Here is a 26,604-nt window from a genome sequence, read left to right on the forward strand (position 1 = left end):
CAGCTCCCTGGGGGCTGCCGGAGCCTCAGGCGCAACTGCATTCAGCTTCTCCCATGGCCCAGTTCTGCTCCCCAGTCATTTACTCCCCTGCAAGGCTTCCTCCAGAGAGCACTTCACAGAGAGAGGCTCCCACACCCTAATCTCTGCTTGTGCCCCACCCAGGCATCTGATCTAGAACACTGATCCGCCCCATTCTTTTTAATGGTTGCATAAATTATTCTTCCAAACGGCTCTATCCCATCTTAACTGTGTGCGTGGACACTTGGTGGTGTTTCAAGGTGAACTCCCTCACCTTCCTTCAGGTCTTCGCTCAAATGTCACTTCCCCAAGGCCGATCCCTTGCCACCATTCTAAAATCTTAACCTGGACTCCTGACTCCACTTTTGATTTTCAGACACTTACCACTGTCTAGCCCTCTTTATCATTTTCTTCTTCACTGTATGTATTATTTATTATCTGTCTCCTTCTACTGTATGTAAGCCCTACTAGGACAAGGGTCTTTGTGTCATTTGCTCGCTGCCTTATCTCAAGTGCCTAGAATAGCGTCTGGCACAGTAAGTATTTGCTGAGTGAACTCGACATTGAACATCTTTATATATATTACCGACTTTTTGCACAGGATCAACAGAACTGCTGGGCTAGAAGGCACGTGCATTTCACATTTGATAGATAGTGCTACTGCTCTTCTGAAAGTTGCATCAGTTTATGCTCTGGGTGAGTTTTGAGAAATACAATAGTTTAGACATATTTGCTGCATCTCAGACTTCTATCAAGGAATTCAAGAGAGTATAAAACGTCGTGAGGACTAGTTGTTTACAAAAACCCACAGATGATGTTGCTTCTCGTTAGTGCAGCAAGAAGAGGAGCCATTCAACCTTCCTTCTGGAAAAGTCTTCCCTCTCCATCATGAAGGTTGGTGTCCACTCTGTAATCAGATACTCTCTTCCTTTTAGGTTCAAAACTGACAAATGTCTCTGAACTGATAGCGTATGCCTGGCCGTCAGACAGAGATTCATTAACTCCTGGGCCTTATTCCTAGATTGTAAATGATCGAGAACAAACGCCATGCACCGACCTATAACCCTACATCTTGTGTATGGATGATCCTGGAGAATTTTCACATCATCAGCGATGTCACCTTCAAAAATGAATCCATGTGATATCGATAGTGATTTACCCATTTAAGAGTTCTCACTCTAGTATGATTTTGACAAGTCTGCCAGTCTCCGGAATAAACGCTGTCATTATTTCTGACAGTGCTGGTAGAAGGGTTTCATTAACATGTGCAGAAGGGAAAAACTGTGTGACTTGGAAGAGGGTGGGAAAGGGGAGCAATGGTAATTTTGAAAAGGTAAATATACACATCAGATACACCTCTCCCCTACAGGTAGTCCAATACAGGGTGTTTGGACTTAGAAAACTGTCAAAACTAGAATTTTAAAAAAAGACTAAACATTTAGGGCTTTTGTAATATCTAGAAATAAACTGCTCTATTCTGCTATAGAATCTTTATGTTGGTATATTTGTATGTGCCGGCTTTTGCTGTCGACTTTCATTTTGATTGTCAGTTTATCATTTCGCTTAGCAATATAGTCCAGGACAAGGTCAGGTCTCTGAGATGCTGGTGGGAAATCACATCTGGTTCTCACAGCATCACCTTGAAATGATTATCAAAATAATTATTTTTTTTATACTTTTCCTTTCCCATTCTGGTTTCTGCCTGATCTTAAATAATAACCATTTCAATTTCATTTTATGAACTTCCCCAAAGGCAGGGGCAGCAGGTGATCAAGTTTTCTTAGAACGTGATGACAGTGTAGCTGTGGATGAAGCTAATGCAGGACTTACAGTCTTTCCAAAAACAGTTGTTGGCTGAGGACTCTGATGTCATATAAGCAGTGGGGAGGTCACATTTTCCCATTTTCCCTTAACCTTGGGGTCAACGTAGTGAGGCAAAAAGACAAAATATAAAAATACAGAGTGGTGAAAGGTCGATCAGTTTTTTGTATTTTCCCGTTTAGCACAGGGGTTATAAATATCTTTCTCCTTCTGTATATAGCCACAGACTATGGAATCATCATGTTACGGAAATTGGAAGGAATCTTAGAATTTCTCAAGTTCCCCCACCCACACTTTTCCAAATAAGGAATCTGTGTCTGCGAGAGGTTAGGTGCATGGTGTTGCTAGTTAGTGACCCTCCTCTGTGACTGCATGTTAGCAGCAGTGAGAACCAGGGCTCAGGTCTGTATGACTCCTGCTCCAGTGCTCTTTCCAAGAGAGAACCACCTTCCAAATGCTTCAGTTCTCCAAGCGCTCTCCTGCTAACTCCGCACAGTTCAGACTGCAGTTTTTCAACAAGTGTAAGAAGTATTGGTTTCTATTTCTAGTGCTCAATTGACAGCTCTGTGTTTTGTTACTGACTAGGTGTTTTGCACTCCTGTCTGCAACTGGAATTACCCTGGGGGTAACATGGGGTTTCTGAGCAGGAATCAATTGCAATGGAATACACAGTTACTTTGTTTCTTTACTTTCCACAGGCAATTGATAAATCTTCAAGAGCTCATCTATTGCTGTGAGCGCTGTTTCCCACTATGTTTCTTTGCCCTGTGATAATAACCTCTTAGCGCTTCAAAGTCTTGGGCGGATGTTCTAGCTGTACATAACAGAAGCTGAGCCCGGCTTGCTTCTCTCCACCCCTAGGTAGCAGCTCGATATGGACGACAACCCAGGATGGCACCCAGAACTTTGTAAACCCTATTCCAACCCTCTGTTTCAGGCTCTGAGCCTGGCTATGGCACCTCTCCATTTGTGGGATGCCTGGGATCCCTATTATCTTTTGGGAGTCAAACTCCCAACCACCACCAAGGTTTCCAGCCTTGGAACCCATCACTGCAGCCTCCCCTTATGCTTCTAGCTTTAGTTCTCTCTCTCGTCCACAGAGAGATCCTCACCCAGTTTTAAAGCAGGTATCGCTATTATTTTAGCTACTATTGCTACAGAACGTCACACATGTCTTGACCAGAAATCTCCAAAATAATGCCTCGGGAGCAACTTAGGGCTGGTATTCGGGTAATTGCTTTTACATTCATTGGGGTTGTGATGACCAGTGGTGAGGAACAAGTTTCGGCTCTACTTTTCTAAAGATAGCTCCAATCTGTCTAATAGGATTCTTAGAATTGGCATCCACATTTCAAAATTTCTTTGAGCTCCCTCATGTGCCCTTTGGACATTGTGGGTGCAAATAAGAGAAAAATGCCAAGATTTAAATGCTTCTAAAAATTCCAGCATGTAGCTAGAGCCATAAAAAGGAATAAGTTTCTGGACTTGGGGGGATCACTGAGGGGGACCTCAAACAGAAGAAGGAAGTGTGGTAGGTAGTTTAGAGAGAGTGCCCCCCAGCATACACACCCAGGGTAATCCCTTCCCCTTTGAGCATGGACAGGACTGTGAAAATGATGGGGTTTTACTCCCATGATTAGGGAACATTATATGGCAAAGGTGAAGGGATTTTTCAGTTATAATTAAGGTCCTTAGTATGTTGAATTTGAGTTCGTTAAAGGAGATCACCCTGGGGGGGCCTGATTTATCAGGTCAACCTTTAAAAGGGATGAGGCCTTTCCTGAAGGGAGAGATCGGAAGCATGGGTGAGATCATCTTGTCAGCTGTGAAGAAGCTGCCTGGAGGAGCTGCCAGTGACCCCCGGCCAATAACCAGCAAGAAAATGGGGGCGTCAACCCTACAACCTCAAGGAATTGGATTTTGCCAACTTGAATAAACTTGGAAGGTGACCCCGGATATCATACGAGAACACAGCCGGCTGACACCCTGATTTCAGCCTGGTAAGTCACTTAGCAGAGAACCCAGCTATCCCTACCTGAACTCCTGACCCATGGAAACGGAGATAGTCAATGTCTATTATTGTAAGCCTCTAAATTTGTGGTAATTTGTTACACAGCGAGAGCAACGAATCCCGGAGGTTGTACCGGACTTCCTTCTGATATTTTATGGGGTGATGTGCAAATGTCATACAATCTCAGAAACACTCTATGTGTGCCAACCACAGAAGGGAAAGTGGACCAGTGACTGGCACAGTGATCCTGCTGGTCCACGACAATTCTCTTTCTAGGCTTTTCTGGATCGATTACTGCACAAAGCCAGGGGAGCACCACCAGACATTTTAAGTGGTTGCAACATTAGCAAGATCCAGCATTTCTCATCTTCATGGTGCCATAGACCCAGGGAAACTTCAGGGGTAACGGCAAACACAAGCACTGGCCATAGATTAACACACCGACTTCAGATCAAGTTAGATGAGTGCCCCCCCCACCCCGCCGGTATGCGGTAGGACCTGCCACTGGAATCACATCTTGCTTCTAAGCAGTAAAGCCAACATCATCTCCTGGTTACACTTGAACCAGGTAACTGTGGAAGGCAGTCCACGGACCACGGCCACACCAGGCTCCTCTGTGCAAAGGTCAGATTACAACAGGACACCTGAGAAGATAACGGATGGTAAATTTAACAGGCAAGCTGTCAGTTGGTGGATGGAAAACAATGTAAGGACCCAGTGAAGCTCAAAGTCAAATGGTTAGGTGTAGCCGCTGACTGATGAGAAAGAGCAGCAAACCACGAGCTGGTGGCAGATCAGGCCCAGCTAGGAGCTCCTGGAGTCTACCCAAAACACCTGACCTGCGACCCACGGGACAGGTGATTTCATTGTTTACTGTGGAAGGAACTTATATTTACATTTTTAATGAGCAAGTAAATCCTTTGTCTATAATAGAACCGTCCAAAGCACCAAATTCATTATAAGCCAGGGCATTTCTGGACACCCTTATTACTCCTGGAAGCACCCAGAATACTTCATGTTTTATGACATAAACCATGAGGAGAGCTGTATAATTTGGTAACCATGTTATTTACTGTTCCATGACTCAATCAAATGTCAAACACTTCTGGATTCGACAGTTTTAGGGTCAGAAAGCATATCACTCCTACACGCTGTTGGTGTTAAGATCCATGTGAGAGCCCCGAAGAGCTCAAATGTTTTCCTCAGGAAGCACCTGTCTTCACTTTCTTGAAGACAGTCTGTCCTGTTCAGAACACAAAACAGGCCCCTCTCCTGTAACTTGGCGGATTTTTCCATCTGCATAGGTAGTATCCACAGCACACCTGGCCCCTTCAATTAGCAACAGGAAATGTCTGCCCTCCAGCATCTCCCCAAAGGTCAAAATTTAACTGACCACCATCTCCCTCTTCCAGAGCTCCCCAACATTCCAGACATGAAACAGAGGAATGCAGTCTACCCATTCTTGCAGGCAGTTAAAATTCCACCTAATTAGATGTCTGGCCCTTAAACTGTGACCATGGTCCACTGGAGTGGGACAAAGGACCTTCAGCCTCCATATCCCTCCTGCTTTTAGGAGTAACAGCCTTGGACTATGCCTTGAGGACACCTGACTTAGATGATCTGAAAGCTATGTTACCTACATCCCCTGTCCTGCCCTTCACTCTCCACCTTCAAGATGAAATGCCTTTGCTAAATCAGCTTAGACACCTTGATGTTATACCTTCAGCTGTCACAAAGAACGCCCAAGAGAAATGGTCACATAAAGAATATTTTGACAAACCTGTACCGCTGAAGACATTGTCCATTAGATTTTCTCTTTGTATATACAGAGCCAATACAAGAAATGCCTTCAGAAATTTAACACCAGGAAAAGAAATTTATCTAGATAAACTAAGTTTTGGTTTATATTCCATGAAAAATTGATAATCTACTGGCAGCCAAGAAGCTCAGAGTCAAGGTCAATGCTCAATTACAGTAACTCTACCAGCCTTGGGATATATATTCGATATCCTTCATACCTGCACATTTTATTGAAATACCTCAAATCTTTTCAGGGAGTAGGTTAGTTGTATATTTTAAAATGTTCATGTGGGAGGAAAAGTACAAAACTTTAAGAATATAAGACCCCAAATCTTATATTTTAAGATGCAATATAATATAGTGGTTAAACCTATACTACTTAGCTCAAATCTCAACCCAGCTACTTCTTACTTTGGACAAGGTCTTAGCCTCTCTGTGATTCACCTTCTTTATCTCTAAAATGGAGAAAACAAAAACACCTCTTTCTAGGGTTATTTTGAGGAATAAATGTATCAATATACATGAAGCACTTAGAACAGCAAGCATGAAAAATGATTTGCTCTTATTATCTTGCAGGCTACTGGTAACCTCTATCGGTACTGGTATGATCAAAATGTCAAATGCTATTATTAGGCCTCTGAACTTTATCCATTCAAATGCAACATATAATTCTTACCTACTGTAGCAGATGCTGATGAGAGCAGAGATTTGCCCCAGGAGCCCCAGCCCGCCCATCTCCCTCCACGTGAAGGTGAATCCACAGCCTGTAGAAAAACAGGTTAGCAGAAGGTTAGCAATTCAGTATATGCAGGAATGAAAAAATACCCATTGGTTTGAACAAAACAAAAAGGTTTTAAAAAACAATCACCAGTAACCATATCTCCCTAGCTTAAAGCTCATAAGGGCCGTAAAAGAACACACCTGCCCACATTTCAATGTGTACTTTGGAACAAAATCGGTTAGCAGTGATGTTGGCTTCTGCGGGCTAGCCTTGAAGTGAGAGGAAGGGCGTTTGATGTTAACAAAGACCCAAATGTCCTCTTGTCTGGAAGACAGGGACAAGGGCCATAGGGGGAAAACATTTAATACATTAGGGCACAAAGTGATTTGAAAAAGTTCAAAACTCCGGCAACTTTAACATAGCTAAACAAATGTTCTCTTCTAGGTAGAGGTAACTTTCAAATGTCTGGGGTGATAGGAAGCTCTGAAGGATGACAGGGGAAGTGTCTAGAAAAGCACCAGTAAGCGTGGGGATGGGCAGCAGCAACAGGTATCCTTTTGAGGTAGACATCTTTCTCTCTTTTTTCCTTTCCTTCCTTTCCTTTCCTTTCCTTTTTCCTTTCCTTTCCTTTCCTTTCCTTTCCTTTCCTTTCCTTTCCTTTCCTTTTTCCTTTCCTTTCCTTTCCTTTCCTTTCCTTTCCTTTCCTTTCTTCCTTCCTTCCTTCCTTCCGACGTATTTATTTATTTTGAGAGAGGGGGAGAAAGACGGGGGCGGGGGTGGGGGAAGAGCAGAGGGATAGAGAATCTTAAACAGACTCCATGCTGAGTGTGGAGCCCGACACGGGGCTCGATCTCACAACCCTGAGCTCACGACCTGAGCCGGAATCAAGAGTGGGACGCTGAACCTACTGAGCCACCCGGGCGCCCCAAGGTAGACGCCCCCAAGGTATCTTCCACTGTCCCCGGGCTCTGTGGATGCAGATTCTCCTGCCTGAGTATCTGGATTGAGACTGAGAGACCCTGGTTCAGCTTGAGCTGGCCACGTGAATAGAAGATGAAAACTCAGGCGACGTAGGGTGACCATATTCCATCCAGCATGCCAACCAAGGATCAAGAGAAATCAGAGTGAGCATAATGAAGGAGATATGTTCAGAGAAGCTGTCGAATTCCTGAAAGCTTCTCAGCCCCTCGTTCCTGTCCCTCCTCAAGACCCTATTACATCCTTGGGTTCCATGAGATTCCTGCATAGTCAATGAGTCTGTCCCTTTTTTAAATGTGTTGTTCACTGATGTATCCCCAGAGCCTAGAAGAGTACATGGCATGTAAGAAGAGCTTAATACATTTATTTGTTGAATGAATGACTGAAATTCATCTCTTTTCTTAAGTAATGTAATAGTTTCCATTACTTGCAACCAAGGAGCCCTGACTCAGTTAGTGGAACTACAGCTTTTCCTTATTATCTAGGAATACATTCTAGAAAATGAGGCAAGAATACATTAGGAGTAATACATTAGTGCTGGAGAATCACAGCTCTTTCTTCAAAAAAAAAAAAAAGAAAAAGAAAAAGAAGTTCACTGAAATATTCCTACAGAGTTTGTAGCTTCCATGACTTTTGACCCAAGGCTGGTGCATCAGTCAGCCCCTTCCCTTCTCCCTTCTACCTTTGCAGATGAGGGTGGTCATGTCAAACAGTTTGGATCAATGAGATATAAATGGGAAGGCTTTTGCTTTCATGATAAACTACATACTTATGGCAGGCGCCAACGCTTCCCACCATCCTCTTTGCCCTGAATGTGAACACGATGCTTGAACTGAAGCAGCCATTTTTGCGGCCACGGCGGAAAGGCCAGGGAATCAGAGAGTCACTGGTCCTGGTACTGTTGAGCTACTAAACCAATGTGAGTAGTTGACTGTCTTCATTCTTTCTGTTAAGTGGGGAAAAAAATAAGTTGCTATTTGGTCAGCTACTCTCTGTTGGATTTTAGTTATTTGTACCCAAATGCATTCTTAACTGATTCACCTAGTAAATATCAAACACCATCCAACAGTGTAGAATATTGGTCAAGAGAAAAGGTTATGGAATTAAATTGCTTGGGATGGACTCCAGGCTCTGCCATTTTGGGCAAGTTATTCAAGTCTCTGGAGCCATCATTTACTCACTACAAAATGAGATATGGTAGTATAAGAACCAATAACCTCACAGGGTTATTGTGAATATTAAAAGAAATAATTCATATAAAGCTTTTAGCACAGTGCCGGGCACATAATACTCCACCCATGTTAACTAGTAATAATATTAATAATAATAACAATAATAATAATAAACAACTATAGTTTTCACACTAAGAAGCAAAAAGCTTTGAAAGTTGGCTGACATTTATTTCTGTCTGGAAACAATGAGGAGCTTGTTAACATGAATGGAAATACTCATGATTCATGACTGTCTGCTTTCATTTTTGGTGTCTACATTGATTTACTTCACCTCTGCAATGGAAGCCAGTGGCAATTTTATACCATCATGAAGACAGATGTAAGTTGGTGATTAATATCATTCTTTCACAGGGCAAATCACTACCTATGTGATTAGGCAGAGTTAATACACTTAGGGGTGACAGCTTCTGACTCAAATTTATAATACTTAATATGCTCTGACAGCTGGTAATTGACTAGCAAATGAAAATAAATGTTAAATGAGTCTAGAACTTTTTGCGATATAAATGACTACTTCAATTGCTTTATTAATAAAGCTCCTTTGACATTGAGCTGTGACCTCGTGATCAGCTACAAAGAATATTTGTTATCAATGGCAAATACTCAAATGACTAAATGTGCACATTCAATATAAAAACCATATAAACTAACTGTTCAACATGAATTCTCCTCTTGAGTATTGCCTCCGTTTTAAATGGCTTTAATGTTACACACTTATGAGTCTATAAAGTAGGCAGCATGGATCTACTCAGATCTTTCATTATCAAATATGGTTATTTTAAAACATTTTTCCTCATCCTCATCCCATGGAACCCCTGCCTCCTTGAATAGACAGCTTCACATACGAATTTGCAGAGAAAACAGAGGCCAACAGATGGGAACTCTCTTAACTTCCTGCCCCTCCTCATAAACTCTCAGAAGAATGACCTCATTTCACAAGAGCAAATCAGACTTGCCTTGATCAAGAGGGCTATCCAAAACTCAACTGAAGATCATTTGAACATCTGCAACTGTTGTGTGGTCCTAAGAATATGAAGAATGCAGGATTCCATCAAGTTCAAAGTTCTTTAAATAGAAAAGATATGTACACATCTGGTGTCCCATTCAAAGGTCTTTATCATTAAGTGGAAAATACATTATTTTAGGCTATAAAATTTACATGTATCATTAGATAGAAAAAATATACAAATGTTAGAATTCCATTAAATTTTAAGGCCTTTAACATTTATTTTTATTATTATTTTTTTAAGATTTTATTTATTTGTTTGGCAGAGAGAGAGCACAAGCAGGGGGAGCCTAGGCAGAGGGAGAAGCAGGCTTCCCACTGAGCAAGGAGTCCAATGAGGGGCTCGATCCCAAGACCCCAGGATCATGACCTGAGCCGAAGGCAGACGCTTAACTGACTGACGCACCCAGGCGCCCCATGAAGGCCTTTAACATTTAGATGGAAACATAGGTACCTGTCGTAAAAGATCAAAGATCAACCTGGTTGTCCTATGTCCTTGAGTAGATCAAGAATCAGGTACTGTCCACAGCTCGCGTCTGTGAGACCAAATCCTTTTTAAGTTTTGCTACTCTTGACATAGCTGCTCTAAAAAGGGACTCAGTGTGACATTCAGGGAGATGGAAATTGCTCTGGATGCCTGCATTTCTGTCAAAATATTTGCTTGAAGATGGCCTTGGTTATTTCCAAGTAATTTTCTTCCTTGGTGAATATTTAAAATTAAACATAGAATGGTTTAAAGCATCAACATCATGCTATTAATATTTTTATGCATATTTGTTCTTTTCTGCACTATTGTTTAAAAAATTAGAGTGAAACTTAAAAAGAAACAATTTAAAGTGAATAATTGAATGATTAGACTTTTTTTTTTTTAAGATTTTATTTATTTATTTGACAGAGAGAGACAGAGAGAACATAAGCCAGGGGAGCGGCAGGCAGAGGGAAAGGGAGAAGCAGCCCCCCGACAGAGCAGGGAGCCCGATGCAGGACTTGATCGCAGGATCCTGGACCCCAGCATCATGGTCTGAGCCAAAGGCAGATACTTAACTGATTGAGCCACCAAGGTGCCCCAAATGATCAGACTTCTGATTTTAAGTTGAAATCTTCCTAAGTTTATGCATGGTATTATAATATCTAATAAATCTTTAGGTCCATATCTATAACTTAATTTAATAGGTTTATAATACTTCCTATGCACTCAGCAAGATTTTGAGTAGATAAATGAGGTGCTTAAAAAAGAAAACTGAATATATTACATTCATATAGACACAGTTTTAAAGTATTTGAACATTCTCAAGTTGGTAAAAAGGACCAACCATTCATCAAAAGTCCCTTGAAAGTGCCTGTTCAATTTTGCTAGACTTCCAAATAGAGTAAGATTTGTGAGATGACTATAAAGACTAGAAGTCGCATTTTTGAATTTATAACCTTAATATATTGAACACTAACTGTTTGAACAAAATTAAAAGTCTGAGTAGTCCTTTTTATTTTTTAATTTTAAAAAAAAATTTATTTGAGAGAGAGAGATGGGGGAGGGGCAGAGTGAAAGGGAGAGAGGGAGAGTATCTCCAGCAGACTCCCCACTGAGTGCGGAGGCCAATGTACGGCTCGATCCCAGGACCCTGAGATCATAACTTGAGCCGAAATCAAGAGTCGGACACTCAACTGAGCCACGCAGGCACCCCATGAGTAGTCCTTTTTATGCACAAACACACACTGGCCTACACCAAAAACCCGTGTAAACACAAATCTAACTTAACTGCACCCCCACTCACGATTACCTCCTTCCCTTCTAGCATTACGGAAGTGATGTCTTCTTCTTAGTTACAACGATCACTTCCACCTGAATCCCACTGGACCTGGGTAGGTTGGTCTTCCCTCCTCTCCTGGCTTTTCAACCTTTCTCCACATGCTATTTCCCAAATTGAATCATGGACACGATTCCTCCACCTTAAAACCAACAAATGAAAATCAAAATGAGAAAATGTTTCTTTCAAACCTATCTGGTGTCTGCTCTACTTCCCGCTTCTTCACCTCTTACAAGACGTGCCCACCGTCCACACCTGCCCCCCTTCAATCCTCTACCTGCCACAGGACTCTCCCATGGCTACCACGACTGCATGGAACCATTCTCGTCAATGTCACAGTGGCTTCCTTTAGTCATTTTATTTCGTGACCTTTCACTAGCATCTGCAGCTTAACCACTTCTCCATTCTTAAACTACTCTCTGCTCATGGCTTCCATGCCCTATCTTCTGACTCTTACTTTCTTGGCCCATCTTTTATTTTGATGATTTCAGTTTACTTTAGGAAGTTTCTAAATGCATATTGTGATATTATGAGGGGTGCTTAATTAAGCTACAATCCAAGAGCTTCCAGCATCCCAATAAAATACGCATAGTTCAGGGTGGTCAGCTGGCATCCTAATCAGGAAAGCCATCCTCCAGAGGCATGTATCATGAGCATTTCTATTATCTGTCACTTTATTAACACCTGATGCTTTGCTAGCTAGCATACTGAATTGCAGAAGTGGGTTTTAACTAGTAGACATAGTGAACTATTAACTAGCATTCTGAATACCTGAAAGGGGGTCTACACAGTGAGATTAAAGGTATTCAAGAGTTACAGACGGCTAAATTTATTTTAGAGCCTCTTTCTATCTTTTTATGAACGGGGCATAAGAAGGGTTTTTTGCCCTGTGCTAAATGGGGTTCTATCCAGCTCTGAACTCTGGGGAATTCTAGTGTTTTGATTACAGCTCTAAAGGAAGAAAACCTGCGTCTAGAATTCTAGGCATTTGTCTTGAGTGAAACTCATTCAGGGTGGTGGTCAAAGCACCCAAAAGGACAGAACAATGGGACATTCTCAAGCCTACATGAGAAACAGTTCTCGTGAACCGTTTTTAGTTTTCTGGTTAATTAATGTTCAATTTTAAAATGTCAGTGTGGTACAGTGTGATTTGTGATTTGATTTCCCTTATAGAATGTGATGAAAAGATCGTGAAGAAAAGAGGTAACCATCACCATCTCAACTTCTGGCTACCACAGCCTATCAAAAAGAATCCAAGAGCCAAACTGGCTTAGGGACAGGAACCTTCCAGGGCCAAGGCCTTGGCCTCTGTGCTTCTTTACTTACATATAACACTGGGGGCGATCTCACACACTCCCATTCCTTAAATAACATCCAAGTATTAATGGCTTCCAAATCTCTCTCCTGGGCTCCGTGCTATTATAACCAACTGCCCACAAAATGCCTTCCTTTGGATGTCCCATGGCATGTTCAATACTGAACTCACCATCTTCTCAATCTCACCCGATGCCCCAACTAGCTCTTTCTGTGTCTTCGTATTAGTAGTTCCCAAACACTGGTCCATAGACTGACTACGAAAGTATCACCTAGGGGAATTTATTAAAAATACAGTCTTAGCTCCCACCATGATCTTTTGAATAAGAATCTCAGTGTAGATCCTAGGAATCTGAATTTTTAACAATAACCCGAGGTTATTCCAATACACCACCAGATTTAGGAAGTACTGCCCTAGATGGCCAAACTGCACCAGCATCCACCAAAGTCAAACACTGAGTGCCATCATGGGGAATAGGCTTAAAGGGGGAAATACTCAAAAAGAACAGAAGCGAACTCGACTTATTCATTTAAGAGGCAAAAATCTGCCATCTGTGTGTCTTGGTCTGTGTTCACCCTTCTTTGTCTCCCTTGGCAGCAGTTTTATGGCTCTTATACATTCTGTTTTTGCCTTTCTAGGGAGAGAACTAACCAGTGGTAGTCTCTATTTTCCTCTGTGAGTACCTTTAGTGATAACATTGGAATTCTTTACTTTTATAATTGACCTTATATATTGGTGTTGAACAGTAGAGGTGATTTTTTTTCCACTCTGGGTAACATTTCTTGGTGTTAAGAACTTAGGGAAATTTGATTTAGACTGGATCTTGTAGGGGCTGATAGGCCAGTCTATAATTAAGTTCCCAGAAAATCTCTGGAAATAAATGTCACTCCTGACTAGCACTCCAGACAAACATCTCTAAACTGAGGCTGAAGATGTCCCTGACTCCTGAAGATTAAGTGCGTCTGCCCTATCTAGTACTGTACGATATGCTATCACTACTTTTATACAACACTCCCTTCTCCAACTAGACCGTAGGCATCCTGAAGACAGTTGCACCACTCAGATTCCTGGGCATAACGTGGTATCATGGGGCTGGCAGAGGCCTTCAAGAGTCTAAGCTCTGATGTTCAAATGAGTTGGAGGGCCATCTCCCATGGATGTTGCAGAGTGGATCCTGCAGGACGTCTCAACTCAATGGCTTCTAGTCTGTACATCATAATGGATGAGAAGCTGAAGGAGCACCAGAAACAGAGAGAGCTTCTGAGCGCATAAACTGTGAGTGGTGGGATACTTCAAAGCAGAAGTGCCAGCCGAGCAGCTGGCAGAACCACTGGCCTCTTCCCCTTCCTAGTCATACCACCCTACCCGCCAGGTTACAGCCACTGGGTGGATTCTGAGGGGACCCAGACCCAAAGTGACTATGCAGATACAAGCCACTTAAAGAAAAACTATATATACATCTAAGCGCATTACCCCAAAATCTAGTGTGTCCTAGAAGATAATGGTTTATACTTTCTCAAAGGCTATTCTGCCGGCTCTTTTTGTTTTTGTTGTTGCTGGTTTTTTTGTTTTTTGGTTTCGTTTCGTTTTGTTTTTGTTTTTACAAAGCAGGCATTTCCCCACAGAAGCCTGTTTAAAGGGATAATGAGATTCTTTTAGGCTCAGATATACCTGGGATCAAGTAGGCTTTTGCGCTTGGCTGTTTTCCTATTGGACCTGCCATTCCTCAGGGGACCTATGTTCAATCCATAAAGTCAACTTGTAAATGGACTTTTGATTCAAAGTTTTCTTTAGAATTAATTCTCTTCTAGATCAAGAGAAAAATAGTTGTTTTCATCATTGCAAAAGGATTTCTCATAAATATCCAACAAGACAAAAAAATAGAGCAAATGAACAAAGCTTGAAGACACGGTGCAATGATGGCTTCTTGTGTAGACGTAAAAGGATAAATTACCAAGAGAAATAGAATCCCCTTCTCTGGGTAATCTTTAAAAAGAGACTACATTTGCACCTACTTAGAAGGGTTTAAATAAGACCTGGGTGGAAGAGATCTCTTCTTCCTGACAGGCCCTTCCACCAGCCGTATTGGCTTTCTGCCTCCTTAGAACAAACATACTGACGGCCATTCCCCCCACAACTTGGTTTCATGGGAGCTCCCGGCACACTGCCACACACATACACCCACAGCCACAGTCCCAACCCCGTGGCCAATATTTGCACTTCCATCCAGATAGTTTTGGGATGCTTCATGATGAAGAAATACTCTTTTCCAAGTCCTTGAAAACTATCAAGGTCATGCAGGGAGAGGAGGGCAGTATCTGTCCGCTAATTGGCTCTAACCCTGTAGCATTAAGGAGGTTTATAAAGAGCTTTTCAAAAGCAGAACTAATTAAGTTTGCTCAAAAAATTAAGAAGGCAGATATGTAGGACCATATGGACTTTTTGTGGTGCCACCTTTATTAGCAATCTCGTGTTCCTTATTAGAAGTCTGCCATTGGAGTGTATAATCCATCCATCAGGAGCATATATATTTTGAATTAGTGGAACTTGTGTAGTTCTTTAGGTCATCTCAGGTCACAATGCTGTGGCCAAGATATGGGTTTCTTAATGTACAGATATTTATTAACAGTAGCACTTATGATAAGAATTGAGAATCAATGCTTCCCACAATAGAGAGAGTGCAGGGAAAGCAGGTTCCAGAGTCAGGTATATAGGTATATGTAGCTATAGGATTTTAAATATATATCCTATTGGCTCTGTTTCTCTGGAGAACTGACTACTACAGCATCCGCATTGTCTAAAGCTTTCCCAGTGGCTGAAATGTTCAGCTAGAGTTGAGAATCTCCGGTCTAGGAGTGCTTAATCCCTTAGGGGGTCCATGGATGGCTTTGAAGAGTCTGTGAGCTTTTGGAACTCACAGACTTTGAAATTGGGCCTGTATGGTGACCATATCTCATTCAAACTCTCAGCTGGTTCTCAGATCCCCTCCCTGGCATCCCTGCAAAACCACTGTTTGCTTTTGTTTAAATATCTCCGGTCATGGGAAACACTCTCCTCTCTGAGGAAGGCCATCTCCCCTCAGAACGGTTCTAAAACTCAAACCCCTTGAGGAAACTGAGGCACAAGGAGCCTAATTTTGAATAAAAGAATCACAAAACATTAGTCAGAAGAATACCTAGTGCTATTCACGTGCAAAATTCTTCATCTTATAGAGGGGAAAACTGAGGCATGGAGAAATTAGGTGTCTTGCCCAAATTAATAGTGTTAATGGTAGGTATGAAGGGGAAAGCCAGGCCCCCTGGTTCCCTGTTTAGTTTCCTCCCTTCATCGCATGCAGTAGAGTCCTTCAGGGAGGTAACCCACGGTGGGCCACTTCAGAGGAGCAGGGCTGGGGCCTGACTGAGGGGAAACCCCGATTCCCCATCTCATACCATCACTCCGGAAGGCAGGACTGGAAGGGAGTGGCCCGCTTCCTTTCATGCCGAATGCCTCTCCACCCCCACCAGCCCCCACGTGACTGAAGGTGAAGATGTCAAGAAAACCCAGCTCGACGGTCATACTGTTGTACAAGGTACCAATTGGGAGACACTGGTCTATCTTATCCCCCAGAAAGACAGGTGCAGGCACCGAAGGGAAGGGGCCAGGAACATGCTCTGCCTCTGGTCCTCTGGAAGGTGGTGTGATGATAAAATAGTGATCTGAAGGTTTAAGATTCCCACGTGGGTTTGTAACTCTGTGTTAAAATTTAAGTGATATTAAAGAAACACTGATTTGTTTACGGTGGAATCAGGCTCATTAATAACTTGGACTCATTATGTTCAATATCTCAATATCTTCCATTTATTACCAAGTAGCTTAATATCTCACTAGGTTGCTTACTATCTCTGAGCCAGATTGCCTCGTCTACAGATTAAGGTTCCTAATATCCAGCTGAGAACCTCAACAAATTGTGGGATGGAGTGAATTACACAACCTATAAAGTGGCTAGTGGGGTGTCTGGCATATAGGACATAGCCAGTCATCGGTAGCTGTTACTATTATTACCACAATTACCCAAACGCAAACATTAGAATGACCAATTATTCTCACATATGCCTTTTCTCACTGTACAACAGCCTTTTGAAGACAGAGGTGATGTCACAGTATATTCTGAATGCCCCCCGATCCCCGTAAGCATAGCAAATACCCCGATCTGTGCCCATGGCAGGAATCAATAAGAACGTAGGTTGAACTGAATCGAAGGAACCACACCTACCGGGTTAGGCTGTTCTTTCAGGGGTATTTCAGATCCAAGCTCTGCCTCGAGGCTGACGGAGTCAATGCATTCCACAAGGGCGTCCTCAGTCACTTCTCCATTGAGGGGGGGCTCCGTGGCACTGGTGTGTTGGGGCTGCTCATGGTGCCCAGTGTCAGTGGTCTCTGCACCCTGGATGGTGGCATTTTCGTGCCCGTCTCCCCTGGCGTCAGCTGCTGTCGGCTCATGTGAAATCATAGCTGATTCACAGTGCGCGTCTGTGTCTTTGGGTGAAAACTCAGTCTTGGGCATCTCGGCAATTTCTGCTTTGTCTCCAGGGGCTGAGGTGTCACCGGCATCGTCAGACATTTTAATATCTGTCAACACGATTATAAACACTTTCTGCTTTAATCTGCATTGTTAAACTTTAATCCAAGCCCCAAATAATTACATCTGGTAGGGGAAAACTTTCTCTTACCAGTAAGAACCTTTATGCACCCTTGAGGTAGGCTGAAATATGGCCTCCAAAGATATCCATAGCCTAATCCTTGGAATCTGTGAATGTTACCTTGTACGGCAAAAAGGGATTTTAAATATACGGTTGAATTAAGGGTCTTGGGATGGGAAGATTATCCTGGGTTATCTGGGTGGGTCCTAAATGAGATCATAAGTGTCCTTAGGGAAAGGCAGAAGGAGATTTGATGACAGAGAAGAGAAGGCGATCAGAGGACAAGAGCAGAGCTTGGGGTGATGAAGATGAAGGAGGGGCCACAAGCCAGGGAATATGGGTGGTTTGAAGTTGCAAACGTCAAGGAAACCATGCAACCCTCAGAGATGCCAGAAGGAACCAGACCTACCAACACCTTGACTTTAGCTCAGTGAAACTGGTTTTGGACATCTGACCTCCAGAACTGTAAGAGAGTAAATTTGTGTTGTTAAAGCCACGAAGTTTCTTGTAATTTGTGACAGCAGCCATAGGAAACTAATATAACCCTACAGCACTATCTCTAAACTTCCATGGATCTCTTACTTGGTATGTGGGGATATGTATGTGGGAACTGGGAGTATTTGTATCTGTGAAATTATTTAACATCACTTTATTAATTATAATTGTAGCAATAATGAGAATAAGCATAGAAAGTACCTGAGAGCTTGTCAAAAACGACTTGACATTTAGCTTTGCAATGTGGTCAAAGATTCACATTGAGAAAGAGACACATGTACACGTAAGTGTGCTTTGTTGGACACCGGCTGGTGAAGGCCTGGGCTCTGTTTGGACAACAGTTTGCACAGGGATACACAGGAGGAGCTGGAAGGGAAAGAAGTGAGGTATTAAGTCAAAAGAGGAATGTCACCACTATGAAATTATCTACAAAGCTGAAAACTCTTTACGAAGCTTGCAAGTTTTGTATTGTGTAGGACACCACCACTCAACAGAAGTTTTTGTGATGATGAAAATGTTCTAAGTCCGCACCGTCCAGTGCTGTAGCTAACAGCCATATGTGCCTACTGAGCACGTGAAGTGTGGCCGGTGCAACTGAGCAACTATATATTTTTTTTAAAGATTTATTTATTTGAGAGAGAGAGAGAGAGAGAGTGGGGGTAAGGGCAGAGGGAGAGGTAAAGAACCTCAAACAGACTCCCTGCTGAGCGTGGAGCCTGATGTGGGGCTTGATACCATGACCCGAGCCAAAATCAAGAGTCAGATGCTTAACCGACTGAGCCACCCAAGTGCCCCCCCCCCACTTTTTTAAAGTAGGCTCTACACCCAGCATGGAGACCAGTGTGGGGCTTGAACTAAGACCCTGAGATCAAGACCTGAGCTGAGATCAAGGGGTCAGGTGCTTAACCAACTGAGCCACCCAGGCGCCCCAGCAACTACATTTTAAATTTTATTAAATTTTAAATGATTTATGTTGCATTTTACATAGGCATGCGTAACTAGCACCTACCTTACTGGATAGCACAGATCTACAAGGCTAGTTCGAGATGATAGTTTTCTTAGGCTAACATGAAAACACAGTGTTCGCACTATACCAGAAGGCAAGTCGCAGTCAAATCAGCGGGTATTTTTGTTGACCTGAGATTTACCAATTGGTCAAACCTCAAGTTGCCGCTAAAGCCACGGTATGTAAGAAGCCACTTAACATACTGGCTACATGGAGTACGGGCTTAGAATCACACACACATGTAACTTTGGTCCCCCACAGAGCCATCCCCTAGGTTGTCTGACTATTGTCTTTGCTTGTGCTACACTGTCTCCCTTGGTGATCACATTCCTTCCTCAGGGTTTCACGCACCACTCTCATGTTGTGAGTTTCAAATATCTACCTCGTTCCATTGAGATGGAACGTGAATTAGTGGTTTCCAGAAACTGAAGGGAAGGGGAATGAGTAGGGACTGCTAATGGGTACAGATTTCTTTGGTATGTGATGAAAACGTTCTAAAATTAGTGGTAATGGCTGTACGACTGTGTGAATATTCTGAAGACCACTGAACTGTGCACTTTCAAAGAGTGAATTCTGTTGTATGTGAATTGTATCTCAATATATTAAGAGTATACATAATACATATAATCTATAGTGTTACATGTTAATAACAGTTATTAAAAAATATTCTACTTCTGGGTAAGTAGTTCCAACGGCCAACTGGACATCTGTTCCCATCCAAATGGAAACCTGTTGTCTTACTGTGAATACTCGTTCTTCCTCTTGACTTTTGTGTTTCTTTTAATGGTACCTAGATTTCCCCAATAACCCAGGCTTAAAACCTCAGGGCTGTCATTAACTAAACCTTCCCTGTCTCAGGAATATATAACATCAATAGTTATCATTTACTGAGTGCCTATTAAGTTCAGTCTCCTTACATGTATTCTCTCCTGTGAGTTAGATATTACAATCTCCATTTTACAGATGAGACAACTGAGGCTGAGGAGTCACACTTTCAGTAAGCAGATTTGAAATTTGAACCCACATCTAACTTTGAAACTGAACCATGTCAGAACTGTATCTGCAGTGAAACCAGCCTCTTCTCTCACATTCACCCAGTGCCCAAATCCTAGAAGCTCTTGATTCAGAATTCATGTCTTGTCTTTTACCTCTCTCCTCACGGCCACCCCTCTAGCTCAGGTTCTCACTATGGTTCACGTTGATTTCAACACTGGGTTCAGCCCTCCCCTGCTGCTCTCCCTTTCATCCCTCCCCATCCTGCTCCTACATCCTCAGGCCCTTCCCACTTACTACTGGGAGGAGGCCACCAGCTTTAGCTGGCATCCAAGCACGTCTGCACTCTGATCCCACCAGCCTTACTCCACGGATCCCTTCCAAAACGAGACAATGTCGTATCTACACAATGCCTGACATTCACATGGCTGTTGGTTCAATATGTTGTTTTTCACACATTTAAGACCCAGTTAAAATAACCACTGCCTCCATTGTTTGTTCTCCCCCAACTGGGTATTATTTTTCTTCCTCTGACCTGCCAGAGTGCTTTGTGTCTGTCTCACCTTGGTTAGAGGTGTTGAGTGTTTTCCTATTATAGTACACTGTAAATACTATGAAGACAAGGGTCTTCCTTATCTTATTTTCGTATTTGATGTAGCACTTAACATGGCTTCTTGAACACAGTGGGAAGCTCAACGAGCATATGTGTTGTTATATTAATATTTTTGGAGACTTAAAATTAAAATGTAATTTGGATTAGTGTTTTTGTATTTCTTGTAAATACCCAGTAGTATGATTACTGGATTGTAGTTGTACCTACATGTTTCTAGCAGCATTATTACAATACCTAAACTATGGAAGCAGCCCAAATGTCCCTCAGTAGATGAATGGAAAAAAGAAGATGTAAGATCGATTCGATCGATCTATCTTAGCCAGAAAAAAGAAGGAAATCCTGAAATCTTGTCATTTGCAACAACATGGATGGGGTTAGACTATAATGCTAAGCAAAATAAGTCAGTCAGATAAAGACAATACCATATGATTTCACTCATTTGTAGAATTTAGAAAACAAAACAAAGAAAAAAAAGAGAGAGAGACAAACCAAGAAACAGATCCTTGACTACAGAGAACAAACTGATGGTCACCTGAGGGGAGGAGGTGGGGGATGGGGAAACAGGTGATGGGGATTAACGAGGGCACTTGTGATCATCACAAAGTGATGTCTACAATTGCTGAATCACTATATTGTACACCTGAAACTAATATAACACTGTATGTTAACGATACTGGACTTAAATTTTTTAAAAATGTAATTTGAAATGAAAGCAAGTAGAAAATGCCTTTAGCCCATTTACTACTCAAGAGCTATCTTACAGCAAATGGTTCCAAATGATCCACATTGTCTTTCCTTCTTCCTTCACCTCCCAATGAACTAAGTTAGAATGTGTCCTTCTAAACAAAAATCCTTGAATTCAGTAATAACACTCCTGTAAACAAGTCTACAGGTGGGAAAGGCAAAAAATGCATACTTCCCTTTAGCTGGTATAAAAAGTTGAGGACATTTAAGGTGGGAAATGGACTGTCAATGAGTACGGCCAATGCCTAGTTGAAACCGTAAAGAAGGAAACAAGGCCACTGTACAGAAAAGGTAGTTTGGCCCTTGACAAAAATGTTTGCTGCCCCATGGTCTAGAACATTGCTTGGTTGCCATGACCTGAACATTTTTTTGTTTCATCCTAGCCTTGCCTGGGTCCTTGGGGCATAAGGAGAACGGGATTGTGAATAAATGATGCTCTGGCATCACTTCTGTTCCCACTTCGTATTCATCAGTAGCTGGTCATAGGCACTGTCTGCTAGTTTCATTTCTTTGTAAAGTAATTTGAAAATCATTATTAATCTGGATGTCTAAGGCGCTCCAAACTATTTCACTTTTCCACAAGCAGGGATGCGAGAATAAACCTGGTTATAATAAACATTCACGGGCAAATAAAAACCATTTTGGACACTTCCTGATTATGCTTTGCCCTAGATGTGTCGCCATGCTGTTCATAATGTGCTTGGAAATACTCCATTATCTATTGTGTGACACACGCGCAGCGTAGGTGAAATTTACAGCCGAGGGGTGGATGGTTCACATCTGAGGTGCCCTATTCACTAGGACTTGAGTTAGCATTCAAAATCTGTAACTGGGTGTCCCCCTCTAGAGAGGGTTTCACTAACACCCTCTTTAGTCAGTGCTAATTAGCACAAGGGATATTAGAAACCATTTTTCACCGGTGAAATGGGAAGTGCCTACGGTATGTGGATTGGCAAGCAGTCATGTACAGGTGCGATCTGACCTTCTACTCCCAGGGCGTAAGATTATATTGAGTACAGCAGCTTAGCGCTCCCTGAGATAGAGATTTTCTAGTTATGCTCTGATTGCGGGAGCACCCCAAAGCCTGATTGGGCTAGCTGAGTCCTGCCTCTAGAGGCCCTAAAGGATGGAGAGCACAGACTTCATCAAGCTTCTAAGAACCAGCTGAGGGTCAAATTGCCCTAGATCCGTTTGCCTTAACTGTAGAAAATTTGGCTGTGACAAAAACCTCTTTTCCCTGCAACTGCTCTGCATTTAGCTAGCAAGAGGGAGCCATCCCTTCAGAAATACCCCAAATCAGCTGTAAGGTGTTGAGCCCATACTGTTAAAAATATTTACAGACTACTTATACATTTCAGAGACTGTATTTTTACATCAGTTTGATAATAAAAATGCCCACCAGAATATTCAGTCCTACTTTAACTGTATCTTTAATCTCTATTTACTTCTACCTGTTAGAGGTCTCCTTTTTCTCTAAACCAAAACCAAACCCCCAAATCTTCTTCGTTTGTTCTAGTAGGCCTTCCTTTCCTCTGGGGGTTGTGACAGGAGGGATGAAATCAGTTTCAAGACTGTGCCCCTGTATCTGAGACCGTTAGACACTGTTGTGTCCTAGAGACACGGCTGTTTGGGCACAGTGACTTTTGGAGTCCACCCGGACGACAGCTGTGACACATACTGTTTCCTGGGACAGTCCCCATCTCGGCCTGGGTGCCCCAGAAGCAGTCAGACATAAATCTCTCCCGAGGTAGGGTTGGAAACACGCATCACCGCAGCCTGTCTTGTGGCTTTGAAGCTAGCGAAACTCAACCCACAGAAACAAGGAGGCTTCTTTAGCAAACTTCAAGGAGAGGAAGAGTAGCATATAAAGGAGGCTTTGTGGGCTGGGAATGAGTTAGTTTTTCATGAGTAAATTCATTCATCACCTAAAATGCTCCCAGAACTACGCTGGGAGCAGCACCATCATGGGCTCCAAAAATAAGTTTCAAACGGAAGACATGGCTACTATCCTTCAGAAAATGACTGATCTGTTTTCATGCTATCCCTGGTCAATGAAGGTCCAGAAAACCACTTCAAGCTAACATGCAATGGTTAAGTGAGGATATAAAACAGCACACCAAATAAGGGAAAGACCTGCTGGAATTAGACTGACCTTGTGCAAAGGAGAACCTTGACAGTGGCTTTGATAGGAATACTCCAGCATGATGGGATAAGAGTCTGTGACAACGGCCCGCATCAGGAGTGAACTCTAGATAACTGGGATGAACGTGGCCCAGCCAGGAGGCAGTACAGAGGACTAGCAGGGCAGACGGCTGGGGGCGGGGGGCGGTACTCTGAGGTGGAGAGGGCATGCTCTGGTCCCACCATCTCTTTGTGGGCGCACAACTCACTCCTGCTGGGCTTCCTCACTTCCTCCTCTGCAGAGTAAGACTGGACAAAGTGATCTGGATACTTGGTTCCCAAACCCCAAAGACTGCAGGGCTGGGACCGGTCCATGATGATATAGAAAAATCAGGACAAGATCGCAAGTTTTTCATTAACCTAAATTTATTAAAGGACTGACTTCATCTTGCAGGTTTAGCCTCCATGCTTTTCTTGGTATTAAAATCTTTCATTTTATGAAATAGTAATGCAGCGGATGGATTTTTTTAAATGGCCTCATTTGGCAAAATATGAATTTCGTAACACGACACCCTAGGTAAAATCACTGCTCCCAATTTTAAAAAGGGCTGGACAGTGAAGCACAGGAACAAAAACTCTGGATGAGAGGCTAATCAGCTCCTAAGAGCTCCTGCCTATGAAGCCCCAACCTGTTTCCTCCCATCTAGCCTCCACCAGTCTCCTATGTATTTTTCTGAAACACAGATGGGACCTATTTTGCTTCCCTGTTTAAAAACAACTAGGTTTGGGACACCTGGGTGGCTTAGTCAGTTAAGCGTCTGCCTTCAGCTCTGGTCATGATCCTGGGGTCCTTGGATCGAGTCCTGCATCGGGCTCCTTGCTCAGCTGGGAGCCTGCTTTTCCCTCTACCTGCTGCTCCCCCTGCTTGTGCTCTCTCTCTCTCTCTCTCTCTGACAAATAAATAAAATCTTAAAAAATAAATAAAAACCATTAGCTTAAACACCTTTGCATGACATCTGTGGCCCCTCATGGTCCAGCTCCGATCTCTTTATCCACCTCTTGGAACTCTTCGGACACCTTACGCTCTCGACTCGGCAGACTTTCCATTATTGCCCACAGCTTGCAACCACTCCCACCTTGCGTTTGCCTCTCGGCTTCCTCTGCCTAGGCTGCCCTGCCTTCAACTGCCTGGCACACTTCTATTCGTCTCTCCATGTCTAGCGTTGCTTTTTACTCTACAATTTTCCTTAATTTCCCCCACTCCTTTCCCAAGAATTAATTGCTCTGTCTGTGGAAGATGCTGTGTGTGTGTGTCTGTGTGATACTTTGCACGGACTTCTACGGCATTTATAAGGAGTATCTGTCTCTGTGTCATTTCCTCCTCCTCCTCCAGGACTGTGACCAACAAGCACTTAGCTTGGGTTCTGACCCTCAGATGTTTACAGAACTGAAATATATTGTTTGATACTGATTCAAAAGAAAGAATATTTGACATAAGCCAGACTTACAAATAAATGGCTACTTATATGGGCTGAATCCTTGGTATTCTAGAAGGCTCCCTGTCACCCTCAAATTCCTTCTGCACTGGCTCCCTTGTGTTTCAAATACCACCCTGGAAGTTTCATTCCTTTGCTTAAAGCTTACAATGTAAGGAGTTATCAGAGTCTTTCCGAGCTCAGGCTCTGACAGAGGAAAGGAAGGAGGGAGCAGGGGGTGAATATGGGTGAGGTTGGAAAGGGGCATCAGGAGGAAAAGAGGACAGAAAGAGGCCTCTGAGGAGAGAGGCTGTCTCCTTGGTTACCTCGGGGTGGGGTTCAAGAGACATCGATTTTAGAAGCCACCTGCTAGTACCCCTAACGTTCAGGATGGGAACTGATGGGATTAAGAGGGTACAGATATACAGCCCTCAGCACGGACAGAGATGTCTTTCTGCTCCAGGAAAGGGCAGTGAAGTTCAGGCGCCTGATCTGACATGGCTGGAAATACTCACCAGATTCCAGGGCAGAAAAGGAGACAGTGGGTGAGGGGTGGGGCCTGGGGAGCTGGGGGTAGGCTCCGCCCGGGGGCTGTGAAGCCAGGTGCTACTAGCTTAGGGTGTTGGCTGAGGTGGAAGAGCAACCTAGGCTGCAAGAGGAGAGATGATGAAGTTGGGTGGGAGGTCAAGGCCAGAGCTCCGGTTTTCTGAGGCCAATGGCAGGCAAACCCCAGGATAGAGGCCTTTGCCTCATGAGGACTCGCTCCCTCTGTGCCCCCGGCGGCGGGGGCCCTGTAGCCTGCCTCTGACTCGGACCTGGGACACGGGGAGAACTTTCTCAGCCTTGCTTGGTGCCGGGACCGAATGCTTGGAGAGCACAAGGCAGGCTCCGCGGAGGTTCACGCCGGCCGAGGGGGCAGACCCCGAGTGCGGGCGTGTGGGTGTGTGCATGAGCGTGGACCCGGAGCGACACACACTCACACACACACACTCACACGCCCGCACCCACGCAGGGCCCTCGGCCGCGCCGCCGGCGCCTCCCCGTACCTTCACCCCAAGGTCCGGTCCTCCCGGGTCCCGCGCCCGGTGCCAAGTCCCTGCCGATGGCTTCCCACTAACGCAGCGGGCAGAATTCGGGGGCCAGGACAAGGAGCGACAGCAGGGTCTCCCCACCACCCCGCTGCGGCTGTCCCCGCACTCCGCCGCCCGCCCGGGGAAGGGGATGGGGAGAGGGTGCCCGGGGCTCTTACCGCTCCGGCGGCCGAGTGCGCGCGGGAGCGCCCGGCGGGTCCCGCCCCGCCACGTCGGCAAGGCCGGCGGGGACGCGGCCGGAGGGCGGCCCCGCGTGCGGCGGGCGCTGGAGCCCGAGCGGCGGGCTGGGATCCTCCCTGGGAAACTTGGCCTTTCCCGCTCTGTGCCCGCGGGGAGAGCCGGAGGGCGCCACCCCGACCTGGGGCAGGCCTCGAGGCTCCCCGCACCCGTTTCCTGCCTTTAAGGGTGCCCGGAAAACCCCGCGGGCGGTTCCCCTGAAAGGCGTCGCTCAAGTTCAGCGAGAGTTTACGATGCCCCGGTTATGCGTTAAAGAGCTTTTTCTTACCTTGCCCGAGGGAGTGCAATCTGATTTAAAACCGACCAGCTAAACAAAAACGCTTTCTAGAAGGTCAGTTTGGAAATGTGAATCAAAATCCAAAAGCATTAGCTTTGGCCCAGGAATTCCTCATCCGCAAATTTGTCTTAAGTAAACAGTCAAATGTGCAAATATGTATGTA

The 26,604-nt window shown here is 43.9% G+C and overlaps 1 protein-coding gene across 13 annotated transcripts in view; it reads right to left on the reverse strand.

Moving 5' to 3' along the window:
- FAM114A1 (family with sequence similarity 114 member A1) overlaps positions 1-26,281 on the reverse strand; it is an 82,597-nt gene extending 56,316 nt beyond the window's left edge. For 8 of the 13 annotated variants that reach the window (XR_004628901.1, XM_034671944.1, XM_034671943.1 and 5 more), the window contains exons 1-3: positions 26,086-26,171; positions 16,963-17,318; positions 6,327-6,414 (exon numbers count right to left, since the gene is read on the reverse strand). Coding sequence is in view for 12 of the 13 variants with exons in the window: in XM_034671944.1 (XP_034527835.1) it covers positions 6,327-6,414; positions 16,963-17,310 (436 nt within the window). In the remaining variant the exon portion in view is untranslated. Of the gene's footprint in view, positions 1-6,326; positions 6,415-16,962; positions 17,319-17,419; positions 17,519-17,798; positions 17,853-18,085; positions 18,251-26,085 lie in introns of those variants that run through there. The other 5 variants (XM_034671939.1, XM_034671940.1, XM_034671942.1 and 2 more) reach the window with 5 other exon arrangements.
- Positions 26,282-26,604: the final 323 nt, after the last annotated feature.

This window comes from Ailuropoda melanoleuca, chromosome 11 (genome assembly GCF_002007445.2).
Source record: "Ailuropoda melanoleuca isolate Jingjing chromosome 11, ASM200744v2, whole genome shotgun sequence".
NCBI lineage: Eukaryota > Metazoa > Chordata > Mammalia > Carnivora > Ursidae > Ailuropoda > Ailuropoda melanoleuca.